This window comes from Cucurbita maxima, unplaced genomic scaffold, assembly GCF_002738345.1.
Source record: "Cucurbita maxima cultivar Rimu unplaced genomic scaffold, Cmax_1.0 Cma_Scf00032, whole genome shotgun sequence".
Taxonomy (NCBI): domain Eukaryota; kingdom Viridiplantae; phylum Streptophyta; class Magnoliopsida; order Cucurbitales; family Cucurbitaceae; genus Cucurbita; species Cucurbita maxima.
In genome coordinates, this window is record NW_019272048.1 from 1810866 (window position 1) to 1825974 (window position 15109).

At 31.8% G+C, this 15109-nt stretch overlaps 1 protein-coding gene and 1 long non-coding RNA gene across 3 annotated transcripts in view; one reads left to right on the forward strand and one right to left on the reverse strand.

The window, feature by feature from the left end:
- LOC111467029 (calmodulin-binding transcription activator 2-like) overlaps positions 1–9192 on the reverse strand; it is a 15921-nt gene extending 6729 nt beyond the window's left edge. For both annotated transcript variants that reach the window (XM_023111798.1, XM_023111797.1), the window contains exons 1-5: positions 9013–9192; positions 6038–6157; positions 4378–4493; positions 4052–4140; positions 1785–1827 (exon numbers count right to left, since the gene is read on the reverse strand). In XM_023111798.1, coding sequence (XP_022967566.1) covers positions 1785–1827; positions 4052–4140; positions 4378–4493; positions 6038–6157; positions 9013–9052 — 408 coding nt within the window. In that variant the 5' untranslated portion in view covers positions 9053–9192. The remainder of the gene's footprint in view (positions 1–1784; positions 1828–4051; positions 4141–4377; positions 4494–6037; positions 6158–9012) is intronic.
- The window catches only part of LOC111467080, a 22992-nt gene extending 11428 nt beyond the window's left edge, over positions 1–11564 (forward strand). Inside the window, exons 2-3 of the long non-coding RNA XR_002714486.1 lie at positions 7093–7096; positions 11551–11564. This is a non-coding gene — a long non-coding RNA (uncharacterized LOC111467080). The remainder of the gene's footprint in view (positions 1–7092; positions 7097–11550) is intronic.
- The last annotated feature ends 3545 nt before the right edge of the window (positions 11565–15109 follow it).

The window sequence follows — 15109 nt, forward strand, 5'->3', positions numbered from 1 at the left end:
TTTAAAAAAAAAAAAAAAAAAAAGTGTTTTGAGCTGGAATTGTGGATGGAAAGTTGTGGTAAATACAACTGATGGGAATTATTACTAAAAGGACTAGAAGGATTTTCTAAATTTTCAAGAATTTTAGAGCACTTCCACTAAACTTCCCCTAAAGCAGCCTGCACGCCTCTCAAGCCTCTCCCTCTCTATCTATAATCACCACACCTGTTATCTAACAAAGTAGAAAAGACTCGTAATATATTACAACATTTCCATCTACAAACTTTCATATTTAACATCTAACTTTGCTTGGTCATGCTATAAGTTCTCATGGCAGGATAATTTTGAAAAACTAATGCCTGGGTTGTAAACAAGGAGACCAAGTCTCTGCATTATAAGATCTCATGCTTTTTAAAGCTCAAAGCATACTAAAGCACAATAGCTCTTTAGAGATGAAGCGCAAAGCTAAAAAAAAAGTGTACTTTTTTTATTGAAGATCACAGCAGAGGAATGTAAATAAATTTTTGATATATGAAGAAAATAAGATGATGAAGAGCTTAATAAAATAGCGCTTTTATTCGAGATGGTAGGAAAAAAATTAATACCTTCTAAGAATTTTCGTGAGTTTCTTCCTTAGAAGTTAGAATTTTCTTTCATAAAAAATGTAGGCAGTCAGGCTTGAGGCATTGAGACATGTGCCTCAAGCATGCTTTGCTAAAGGAGCCCAGTAGACCTTTAAAAACACTAAAAATTGGAAATGGAAAACAGGGTTGAGAAACAAGAGTGCTATCAAACGACACATAAACTTTCAATTGATGTTTGAAAGTACACGAAGGACTTAAACACAACAAAGAAGGGGCGTACACCGAATGGGGAGTTAAAAATATTTTCAGTTGATTTACACAACAAACAGAAAGGAAGTAATGACATTTAACATGGGCTCCTTTAACAAAGCATGTTTCTCCTATGCTCATGCAGTCATGAATTATATTTAACATGGGCTCCTTCAACACCGATTGTATGCTCATGACAAATTAAAGTTACAAAATGTATGAAAGTGTTCATGTACATCAATTGAATTGATGATTTATATCGAGCAAGAGCATGCACTAGCCCTTATTTAAGCCCAGGGAGTACATTAACAAGCTCGCCTAGTGGGTCCATGAGCATATGAATAGGTTGTGTGTAGAGAAATACTATACAGCCAATTATACTCGAGAATGAAAGTAGAGCTTAAGGGCCAAGGCCAGTCATAAATTTAGGTTTCACCACTCATGTTGAATGATTTATGTGTTTGCAATTATCGCAATTATCGAGTATTTTTAAATATTCATTCTTTTCCTACCATTTTTCTAGGTAAAGGCAAGGGACCATTGGTCAAATAACGGCTTCTGCAACTGAGTCTGTGGAACATTGTTTCTTCTAGATAGTTTTTCCATGGTAAATAATGTTTTCTGTTATTTTAGATAGGTGTGTCAATTTTCTTAGTTCATGATTTTCGTAATAAGCATAGATTGAATTTAGTTTCCATTGATGGAGTTTCTGTTAGTACTTGTTGTTTTAGTTAAGTTTCTATCTCCGCTTGAAATTGGTTGAAAACACCATGACATGCACGAGTAACAGCCCAATCTTATGATAAAAGTAAGGTCGCTACAATATCACCTCATGGTCAAATCAATTAACAATATTAATCGCCAGAGTAAAAGAATAATTTATCAGAGAAATCATGATAAATTAAAACAACAGTAAGGAAAATTATACCAATTAAACGACAGAAAGAACGAACAAGTAAAGCATTAGATTACCTTAACTTCCAAGTAGTGGACAAAAACTATGTGCATTAAATGCCTGCAACAAGCAAAAGCACGGGTGAGGGAAAAGAATCACCAAAAAAGGGGAATTGCTTTATTATAAAATAAATGTGTAATTTTGAAATTTTAAGCTTTAAAAAAAATTAAAAAGAAATAATTAAATTTCTTAAAACAAGAATCTTAGCATTTTATTTTATAAATCTAGTTTTAAGAAAAAACAAATTAGGTAAAATTATTCAGATGTGATATTATTGCTTAGATTAAAATTATGTCATAAATTATGCTATAACATACCAATTTTTTAAATTAAAGCAAAAACAAAAACGAAACAAAAAATCTAATGTTTCTGTAAATAATGAATTTTAAATTTGTATTATTTCAAGTTTTTCATTTTATTTTCATAAAAATGTGATACTAGAAATGGTAATATGGACCACTATATGCTTAAATCATGAGATGATTTTTTTTTTTTTTTTTTTGAACAAGACAAGATTATCTTTTGTCATCTATTTTATCGATTAATGAAATGGTCTATTTTATATTTAAAAAAACAGAGAGATTAGTCATTTTTATCAATAGAATTTTTGGTAGAAATTAGGGATACAGCCTAATACATATATTTTGGTTTTATTTAAATAAAATATTCTATTATGATTTAAATTCATGTTTTTAAAACAAAACAAGTAATATTTTGACATATTAAAATGATTATATATAAATAAATAAAATAAAAAATTGTTTAAGTTAACCATAATTAAAAAATTTACATTAACTTTAGAGAAATATCGTATCAATTAACTATATTATGAATCAACTATGCTATATATTTTCAAGCTTCCAAGCATACACCTCAAACACTGGTTTGCGAACCCGAACTTCATAAACCCACATGCCTCCTAAACCAAGCTTAAAATGTTAAACTCTCCCCCCAAGCAACCCTTAAATGATAAGTCTACAAAATTAGCAAATTAGAGACTTTTCTTCAAGAATTTTGTACCAATTATCACACAGATTTCTTTTAACATTATGGTGCAATCCCAACATAAATATATTGGAATCAAGGATGGATGGAGAGCGGGAGGAGAGGCTGGTTCTTAGGAAATTCTTAATGCCAGTGCAAAAGGTTTTACGTACGTAGAAGACAGTATTTCCCTTAAGGAGCTGGGAAAACCTTCCACAAGGACACAGAGAGAGAACCAGCCAACATATTCTCTCCCATAAAAGTTTATAGTTTCCTTTATGTGTCTTCAAGCTTCACGATTTCGACCCATATCCAGAGATGAGACCCTTTACCTTTACCTTTACCTTCACCTACCCCTCTCAGAGATTTACGGGCCGACACTAAAATTCTAAATAAGGAAAGGAAATATGTCCAAATTCTGCTTTCGTTTCAGAAAATAACTTTTCATCCTGGAAGACACTTTTGAACTTCTCCATGACAAGATCCTAAAACAATCGACTCCTAGGATTGTGGCCAAGAGGAAGACCTAGGTAAAAGGACAGGAAAGTCCTACCACGCAACCCACCCAAGAAGCCCATCTACTAACAGAAGATTTTTCCCCTATTAATCTTTAATTTTGACATGGTCTCGGAAAAAGATAGAAAGTGACTTCGATTAATAAAGGACTCTTCCTTCCCAAGGAAAAGAAGATATCTTTGGCGAATTGTAGATGAGACAAGGTCAATTGTCTCTTACCACCTGAAAACCCTCAAGGACATTGCCCTCAACCTTCAAGGGGTGATCATACCTAGAATGTCCACCACAAGTAAAAATAGAAAAGGAGAAATATGATCACTTTATCTTAGACCTCTAAAGGCATGAAATCTACCCCTAGGTTTACCATTGACGATTATAGACCTTGTAACAAGATTATAATTGTTGTTATTGAGATTTTGGGCCTTCAATTGTAACGATTTTTCCCTTTCTACTATAGATTGTTGGCTAGATTCATTCTCCATGGCCTTATTTGTTTAAAATTTCAATTTTCATATTTCATATTTCATGATGATAGCCCTACATCTTATCCCAAAAAGAGCCTTTTACTGATAATTCTAATACAAATGCAGAGTGATAATCACAAAATAAAAATTGAACAAACATTTTTCAAAACTTTTTTTTTCTTTTTTTTTTTTTTTTTGGGGGGGGGGGCGGTAGTAATTGAGAATCAATCTAAAGAAGATAAGAACGAAGCATAAAGTGGATTATAATCATAATGTAAAAGGGAAAGGCTGATAAAGATTTACAGCTGCATCATACTTACTCTTCAAGCATCCAATAACTGCGCCTTTGAAAGTTCTCATTTTCTTCTCCATGGGCATAATAGCAGTGCAATACATCAATGCTTCCAACCTAATAATATAGCTAGAAAGAAAGTTACCTCCAAAAGTATATAATAAAATACGTATTTCCCATTAAAAAGAGTAATAAGGAAAAAAAAAACAAGAAACAAGGAAAGCCAAAGAGAAGATCAAAACAAGATAAAATAACTAAATAGAAAATAGTTAAATAGCTTATTTTGTGAAACTTAGATAATGAAGAGTGTAGATAAGCAATCTAGATAAAGAAATGGCATCTTCTGTAAGTTACCTTCAGCTTCTCATGTGCTTCTCTTACTGTTTTGCCATCTTTCTTCTTCCTCCATTTATGTCCATCCTTTCTAAAGTACCTCAGAACCTTTCGATCAAAGAGAAAAAGTGACCCACCTGAAAGGTACAAGTACATGTCAACGGCCAAAGTTATGTCCAAGGAATGTTAGCCGTAGTGGTAAATGGAACAATACTAGTTAAACTATTTCAAGTTGCTGAATTAAAAAGAAGAAGAGGAGAAAGAGAGATATTAAAGTTCCATTTCTCATCATAAGATCTAACAATATCATTTTATATCAATACAACGCAATATTAAAATAATATCTGAAACATAAGGCTGGGAAGGCACACAGGCCCTGTACTATGGCTAGTGCTTTCAGGGTGACACTGGAAATAAACAAGGGGAAGAGAACCAATGCACCAAGGAGGCAGTCACGGCCAAAAATTTCAAAGAGGCACTCGCCTTGCATTGGCTATTGTCTCTTTTGGTTGCCTTTAGTGCCTTAGTAAAGACTAGCAATCTTCAGGGTCTTTCAAGTACAATATTTGCCAGTATATTGACGTTACTACAGATAGTTGCTTTAAACCAATATTCTTTCCTATGGGGGAAGAATCTGAAGTATAACTCATGAATAGCAAATGAATTATATATTGGATAAGAAACATTTTTAAAATACAAAAAGGAGCAAAATTAGCACTTTTTAAGAGTGCATTACCATGCTCCCGACGCACAGAAAGATGAGTGTATAATTTCTACGGTTCCTATTACGATGAGCACAAGGATAGATGCATTTACGAGGAAACCCCCCATCGTACTTACAGAATTTACAAGAATACAAGTAAAAAATGTGCAGATTTTTGCTGGTGTGACTTTTATAAATTTTTCAACATGGCCGAAAAATATAAAATTCCCAATTTCTGACATCAAGTGCAATCTTCAGGGTCTTTCAAGTACAATATTTGCAAGTATATTGACGTTACTATAGATAGTTGCTTCAAACAATCATGCTTTCTTATGAGGGAAGAATCTTAAGTATAAGTAACTCATGAATTGCAAATGAATTATATATTGGATAAGAAACATTTTAGCCGATACTGGCAAGGATTGTACTTGAAAGACCCTGAAGATTGCACTTGAAGACTACTATTAACGTCAATATACTGGCAATATACTGGCAAAGATTGTACTTGAAATTAAATGCATCAATATACTGGCAATATAACGTAAAAAATGTCTAGATTTTTGCTGGTGTCACTTTTATAAAAATTTTCAACATGGCCGAAAAATATAAAATTCCCAGTTTCTGACATCAAGTGTGGCAGGACATGAAAGAGGATCTTGTTCTGTTTCATCAATCCTCATTCTTTTATTTCCTTAAATTTTCAGATTATACAACTCAGGTTGTTGTTAATTATTCCTCAATGATCAAGCAATCATTTTATTCTGTATTCAAATTACTTACTGGGTTGGCAATATTCCTGGCAAAAACTTTCAATTATCTTACTTTCTGTTTTGAGAATCAATCTCAAAGAAGAAAAACAACAGATACCAACAATGTAAAAAGCCGGTGATTAAGAAACCCTCAAGCAACCTCAGAAGTTAAGTTCAGATAATCAAAAAATAATAATAATAATAATAGTAATGATTGTGGAAATCATACTTGAAGGTCTATCTGGAGGCTCTGAAGCAATTTGAAACTTAGGATAGTTACGGAGTATTTCACAAATTTCAGCTGGACGTAACCAACGATGTTTTGCTTCTATCAATAACTGGTCAATATCTGCATGAACATAAGCTGTGTAAGCCATGAAAGAAGACATTAAAACAGCAGTTAACTTCACAAACCCAAACACTAGATGCATTTAATTGCAAGTCAGAATGATGGGCAACGGTAGGCATTAAAACTATGCTTTAGGCTCACTAGAACGGTTCAATAGAAGACATTACTCGATAGAGAAGAGTTTTCACAGCTGTGAGATGTGAGCAAGTATATGACCAACTCGGAGCTTTGAGAACCAGTCCAAAGTTAAAAACAAGATTGCAGACTGTTGATAAAGTATCTTGCTTGCATTCATATGAATTTTCAGAGAGGAATATGGGTCTATTATAATACAAAAAAAACTAACTAAATCCCTAGACACTAGGTATCAAAAATATCTAAATAATTCCCTACGATACTAGGTAACAATACTGATAATTAAGGAGGTCAACGATTTCTCTTATTTAATGGGATTACATAAATATTTCCTAATTAAATGCTAGAAATTACATAATAAAAAATAAAAAAAAATTTAAAAAAAATATTTAAATCAAAGTCATTCCTTCAACACTCCCCTCAAGTTGACAACTTGGATACTAACTCATGAAACAATGACTTATGAAGCTCTTTTGTAAGTACATCTGCTAGTTGAAGTTGTGAGGACACAAAACTAATGCATCCTACCATTCTCTAATTTCTCCTTGATAAAATGTCGATCAATTTCAATTTATTGCGTCCTATCATGTTGGATAAAATTATGTGCAATATTGATAGCAGATTGTTGTCACAATATAACTTTATCAAACCTTCTCCCTTAATCTGTAAGTCATCAAGGATTATCTTCAACCATAAGAGTTTACATAACCCTTGTGCAATAGGTCGAAATTCTATTTCGGCGGATCATCTAACCACCACATTTTCTTTTTACTTCTCAATGTTACCAAATTACCTCCAAGAAAAGTACAATAACTCATCATAGATCTTCTGTCAAATATTGATCCAGCATAATCGGCATCAGTGTAAGCTTCCAATGCAAAGGAATTGTTCCGTTTGAACAAAATTCTTTTTTCTGAAGATCCTTTTTCAAATAACATAATACGCTAAATGTTGCCTGAAGATGAAGCTCTTGCAGATCATGAAGGAGAAAAAGATTGGAAGATGGATCGTGAGGGCAACGAAGCTGAACTCCCAAAATGTTCTCAAACCGGAGTTCCATTTTATAAGCATCAACCCCATAACTCAAATAAAACCACATTTCCTCACTCCATTTCCTTTGATCAATTTAATAGTTTTTTTTTTTTTTTTTTTTTCCTGCACCCTAGATAGAGTCTATCAAGCTGCTCATAACAATCCTTTGGAAAGCTGCCATGCTATCCCATGTCTAGTGGAAAACTTAAGTCCTTACACAATTAATTGTGACACTTGTAATAAACTACAAAAGGGGATCTAGAACCTAGCTTTCACTTCAATGACACATCCACAGTGGGAAACGAAGAAAACCATGAACATCTATAATTATTCATTAGTTTTGACTTATACATGGTGGTAGGAGTCCTGCATTTCTTATTAAAAAATGATGCAAGTGCACCAATTTCCATATTTTTGTTCAACACCTCACCAATCATCCCTGTATTGGCAAAGTTAAGGTCTTGAGAATAAAGTAGTTCTTGATACTTGTTACGTGATGCGGTAAGAAAGAACTTCTAAATTTTGTATGCTCACAAGTCAAGATAGAAATTTCCATGTGCTCATAAATAGTTTCCTTGCTCGTTTCTACTTTCTAGGCAAGCGTACTTCAACGTTGTGAAATCGTACCCCTTCGAATCGATGCCTATTGAAAAGGCTTTTTCTATAAACTTCCTAGAAAACTTAAAACAATAGCTCATATAAATTTAGCATTGGCCTTGAAACCAATGAATTACCATAGCTATCAATAGGAAACTAGGCAAAGTCAAATAACTTCATAACTTCCCTTGAAGGGTGAGAAGGATCACTTGATTAAAATGTGATCAACATATTCCTCCGAGCTTTCGCACAAGATGTTTCTTCAGGAACTTGAGGCCAAACTGGGATTTTTCTTGTGAGCTGGACTACTAGCAACTTGAACAAATTTTCCTATAGCTACCATCAAGATGGAAAAAAGAATCCTTTTGGGGTTTTCAGAAACAAGTAAACTAACTACATAACCAGGCCAATTTGCAGGATTTAAAAAAGATTTATAAGCGGGTAAAAAATATAGTTGCAAGTCCAAGGTATCCAAGGAGTACATGAATAGTTTGTTTGCAGAAGGAAGCTCGACTTTCCACGGAAATACTAGTACGTAACCATTAAGGTCATAAAGGGTAATTAACTAACAAGATCCTTCAAATATACAATCCCCTGAGTTCTACCTCACAAGAAACAGAGCATAAGCATCATGCAAAACAGATTGGCATCTGCATAATGATAAAAATTGAACTACCCATTGAAACTGTAAATTCCAAGCAAGTCAATTGCACAAAAAACAAATAAAAAGAAAAACAGACTCATGCAGATGCAACTACAGCTAAAGAAAACTAGTTCAAGCGCCATGCTCAGTAGAATTAAGAACTCAGAATGACGTTATCAACAACAGAACTCAAGATTTGAAACACTTAATAATTGCTAAAACAAACCAAGAATCCGGAATCACATTCGCGGTGATTCATCCCCACGGAAGCCTCCATTCAACAGTTCCAAGCTCAAAAGAAAAAAAAAAAACAATCCCCTCCTCCCAACCAATCAAAAACTCGCATCGAATCAAAGAAAACAAACGATCATAGAGTTCAAAAAGTAACAGAGAAAAAGGCATAAGAACTAAAATAGAGAAAAAGAAAGAAGGAGAATCGGAATCCGACCTAGACGAGGAGCCAAGCCATAAGATCCACGGTCCGCCATGGGAGGAGAGTGAATCAGCGAGAGGAATTTGAGGGGGGGAAAGGGAGGGAAATGGAAGAGGTAGAAATGGGGGAAAGACTTAGGCAGTCAGCTCTGTGAATGTGAATGACGTAACATCGGGGAAACTCGGAGATGAAGCGAATGAGCACTCATTCGCTTATATTATATTATTATTATTATTTTTGTATTTATTTCGTCTGTAATAATATTCTTACCACACTAAAATAAAAATAAATAAATAAATAATTTTCCAAAACGTGGGACCCACTTTGTCCTTTTTTTGTCCTTTCTTTTTTTTCTCTCTCAAAGAGATAAATATCAAATATCCAATATTAAATTTCAAGCTGCTATTTATTTATTTATTTATTTATTATTATTATTATTATTTATTCGAAAATGAGATATCTTTAGCTTATTTGACTGCTCTCTTGTTTTATATATTAAAAAAATTCATAAAACATTTAAAATGATTTTCTCTTTTTTTTTTTTTTTATTAACGGTTAAATTATTAGTAGATAAGATATTAATTATTATATTAAAAATCGACCGTTTAATCTCTCAGCATTTGTTGTACTAAAAAAAAATAGGTTTGATTTACTCTCCAGTAAAGGTTCAATCACATTTCTCGTTACTAGACAATCCATGAATTTCGGGTTTCGAATTCTCAGCATCAATGATCATCTTTGCCCTGGAATTTGGACTCTTTAAGATTTTCTCCTCACTACATCTGCTTGTGCGTATGACGGGACTCCACAAACCGTGCGAGGAATAGTAGTTTGACTAAATCTCTAAGTGGGACCCCCTGAACCTTCTTTCACTCGTTAAATAGGTTAAAGTAACTTTCGGTACACAAGCTGAATTGGTGACCCGAGTAACTAAAATAGAGTTCACACTCCAACCCACTTATCTACGATAAAATTCTCATGCACATAAATAAGTAACGTCCACACGATTATATTATATAGTTCTAATGTAATTCATATCTACACAAATAAGTAATTACTACAATTATCACATAACACAGATAGGTAATTACCTTAAGTTTTCACGTAGAAAAATATATCATAATGTTTCAAAATATCATTTCTAAGTATCACAACAATTTAGAAAGTATATTTAAAATGGTAGTCATCCTATAGGATAGTATTGTGCCTCAATAAGCTAAATCTCACATTTGATGTTCCGTTTGGCTAATAATAATATATCTGAGCTATCTCGAAATGTTTTGAGTTGATGTTCGTTTAATTCTACTCGTCGGGGTCTAGTTCCGAAAGACAAATGAGTTAGGATAATCACATACGACAATGTCGATATAGTGGCCTGGAAATGAAGTTAGAACAACTGCATTTACATTTGACGTTTTAGTCCTTACGATATAAAATGACGTCCTCATTACTTTGAAATTCTTGTCATTTCGTTCTCACTATTTGAGGACGTCATTATTAGTATAAATGAATTTTACGAACGCTTAAATCCATAGCGTCGTCTTAATAAATCGTTTTGAATGAACCTTTTGCACATATTAGACATGTCCTGTCATGCATGTGGTAGCGACTTTATTTCACTAAGAAAAATATGGTCGTTACAGAAGATAAAGTAGGTGAATGACTGAGTTCGTGAGATTTCAAAAGACTCATAGAACGTTTCGCGAGTTCTATTGAGTAGGTGAAAAATAGGTCAAATCTAATTGTGATGTCCCACATTGGTTGGGGAGGAAAACAAAACACCCTTATATTGAGGGAAAACTCGAAAGGAAAAGCTCAAAGATAACAATATCTACTAGCCAAATGGTATCAGAGCCAGACACCGGACGATGTGTCAATCTTCTCGCTGTTCCACGAAGGGGGGTAGACACAAGGCAGTGTGCCAGTAAGCCCCGAAGGGGGGTGAATTGTGATGTCACACAGGGTGTGGAAACTTTCTCCTATAGCCTTGAGGGGAAGCCCGAAAGAGTACGATAACAATTTGACTCGTTGACTTTGACTTCTTTTAGTTGGGTTTTGTAAATAGCATCACATATTGCTCAAGAGATTGAAAGGCAATGTTGTAGGTGAACTATTACTTTTTTGACTTTAGTTTTTTCATTAAAAAATATTATCATTAGTCCATGGTGTACGTCACGCATTAATGTGTACATTAGTCGAATAATAGCTGGTAGAATAATAAAAAGGAATAGCATTTTAATTTCGACCAATTATTTATAAAGAATATATTTTAAATATATTCGAGAGTGATTTTATAAATAGTAATTTTAGTAAATAAAAAAAAACAAAAAAAAGTTTTTAAAAGTAATTTTGAATAATTGAAAGCAGGTTTGGATTTAAAATATATATTTTCAATCTAAATAATTTAATAATTATTATTTTTGTAAAAGTATTTTATTATAAATTATTTTGATATTTGATTTCATACCTTTTTTATCCCAAAAAAATTTAGAAATAATAAAAAGAACGATTTTTAAAAATATTGGAGAGAGGAAATGAGAAATAAATACACAGAAATTTAAGAGAAAAAAATGTTAGAAATAGATATAATAATAATAAATAAATAAATAAAAAGTAATTAACAAAATAAATTGAAATATGAGGATTTAAAAAAATAATAAAAATGATAGTCAATAATACTATAGACCGAGTTCGATGGAATTGTTTGATGCATGGATAACACGTATCTTGTAACCTTTATTTAACATTATTAAATTGAATGATTATATATATGTTTTTTATGTGATATGCATGCATTCATGTACGATGGATCATGATTTTGTATGACTATGCACATGATATACGAGATTTCACGAATATGAACGTGAATATGTATATGTATTTCGGAGGCGTTAAAAAATTAATTCAATACATGTTATTGGGTATCGTATCATTAAAGTAACGATTTAAAATGTTGGTAGGAGTATGTTCATTTTATTAATTTTATGAACATTTTTATTAATTTAGTCTATTTTTTAATATAATCTATTTGACAATATAACGTTTTTTATAAATTCAACATTATAGAAGGGATATTTGTATCTCAAACGTCTTGATCGATAGTTCATATTTTGCGTTACTTTTTTTAAATATATTTTTATATTATGTGAGATCTTATATCGGTTGGGGAGGAAAACGAAACATTCTTCTCCCTCTAGCAGACGCGTTTTAAAAACAAGCTTGAATGAGAAAACCCACTGAAATAATATTTGCGAGCGGTAGAGTCTTGACTTGTTACAAATGGTATCAGAGCCAGACACTTGATGATGTGTCGGCGAGGAGGCTGAGCCTCGAAAAGAGGTGGACATGAGACGATGTGCCAGCAAGAACGTTGGACTTAGAAAGGACTACCAACAAAGACACCGGACTCAAAGAGAGTAGATTGTCATATTTGGAATTTTTTTTTAATCTTTTTTCCTTATAAAAAATATTTAAATAAATTGTGGAATTACACGTGCGATAAATCATCCCCGTCCGACTCCTTGTGTTATATTTGTATATTTCCTCCTCAAATTATTTATTTATCTCGATTTTCTTTCCTTTTTTATTATTTTTTTATTTTTTAAATATGGTTTTTTTTTATATTTTTTTATATTTTTAATATTCACCGCTTAAAAACTTAATAATATATTCATTAAAATCATGACTTAATAAATATAAATTAACTAATAACAATGGTAATAAAATTGTTACAAGTAATTACGAGAATTAAAAAAATATTATTTATTTATATAAAATTTTGATAATATTTCATCTCTTAAATTATTTTATTTGAAATAAATTTAATTAAATTAAGTTATAATTATTGGAATAAAAAGAATTTTGACCACAAATATTAATTACTAACATTTCATAAAAGTTATTACCTATAACTAAATCACAATAACTTAATATCAATTCACCGAACCTTATGTTCTAAGTTTAAAATCGAGATTTATCAAATACTTATACTATAACGATCTTTTTAAAAGTACTATTACGGATAATTATTTGAAAACGTACGACTAATCCTAAACGGGTCCACCTAAATTTAATCGAATTGTTATCATCGTTGTCGTTGACTATGGATAAGTAGCATGGGAATGAAATGGATTTTAGTGCAAATAAGAATGCAAAATAGACGAAGGAAGACTTGGTCAAATTCCAAGGGTGAGTTTGAATGGGTCAAAATCTAAAGTCCATACGCCATCTGTCCTCATCGCCAGCGTCCGATTGCTTTCCCGCTTTTGGTGGTCGTCACGCGTCAACTTCTATATACATATACATATACATATACACACATATATATACATATACATACATATATATATATATATATATATATATATATATATATATATATATATATATATGTATATGTATATGTATATGTGTGTATGTATGTATGTATATATATAATGGACTCCGATCTAATTTGTGGGCATTCAAACAACGAAATGAATTGGCTAATATGTGAATATCGTGTAATTAGTGTGAAGCATTATGAAGTACTACTATGTATGAAACACTGTGAATATGTATGCACATCTCATAGGGATTTCGTGTCATGTGTATCGTTTAGCTTAATCATAAATATTAATGTGAGACCTCATGCATGTTGTTTTGCTATGTGGGTATGAATTGCTTCTTTAGTATGTCATGCATGGACGCAAACACTATACTATTAGATGTTGTAAGAACTAAAGCTCACTGCTAGCATCTATTGTGTTGGACCGGTATGACAACTCTAGAGGGGTGAATAGAATTTTAATGATAAAAGTATTTAAACGTGGTTAATTTTTCTAATTATGAAATTTTTACACATAATCGAAAGATGATAATTACTAGAATAAAATAATTCAAGTCAAAACAATAATCAACTAAAAAATGTAATAAATCACCTTAATAAATTTGAAATTAAATAGGAAAGAGTTAGAAAATATGTTATCATAGTGGTTCGATCAAATTCGACCTACTTCACTCTCCAAGCGCCTTTTGAAAATTTGAATAAAAAAAAATTTCGACTCTTTCCACAGATCAGAGCCAAACCGCTACACCGCTCTTTTTACGAGTTCAAGACGACGCAAAATCAAACTGGTACAAGTATTTGAATTTGATAGTAACACACCACAACTCTCTCAAAGATTTGAGTAGATTTACCATTTGAAACACTCGCAACTATTTTCTCATAATACAATAAAAATCTCTTTCAAGAATAAGATGAATAAAAATAAAATTGGAAGGAGGGAGAGAGCAATCAAAAATAGAGACTATGAACCAATGAAGTTTGTAGATTTATAAAAATAATATTAGTAGTAATGGAAGGCCGAAATTAAAAGTAAATAAATAAGAAATTATTTTTAATTCATTTATTTAATTTTTTTTAAATATAATATAAAAATAATAAAAACCAAATTGAGTAACGGTAAAATTAAAAAATTAAACATTTATTATTAATATAATAATATAATAATAATAAGAGGATGTGAGTAATTACCCAAATTTTAAAATATAATATAGTAATAATAAAAATCCATAGGAATAATAGTTAGATTCAAATTTATATTATATAAAAATCATTTTATTTAAAATTATAATAATAAGAAAAACTTCACTGTTCGTTACTCTTCCAAAATTTTCAAAGTAGTCATACTTTGATTTGTCCATCATTTTGATTTTGCTGCCACATTATCTGTTGTTTAGCTCTGATTTTAGTAATTGAAAAGTCGTTGAAATCGTTATTCTCAACCTTATACCGTGGACAGTTCAAAATAAAAATAGTTAATAAACACCAATCAATTAATTAATTAAAATTAATTAAAATGAGATTAAGGGCAAAAAAGACAACATATTGTCCGTTTTGGGTTGTTACGCATCACCATCAACCTCGAGGTTTTAAAATGCGTTTGCTGGTGGTGGATTTGGACGGTTACAAATGGTATCAAAGCCAGACATTGTGCAGTGTGTTAGCGATGATGCAAGGCCTCAATGGAGGTGGATTTTGAGGTCCCACATTTGGTTGGAAGAAGGAATGAAACATGTCGAGTAGATTCATGCGCACATAAATCGTGTAGAGATAAACCCGTAAACAACG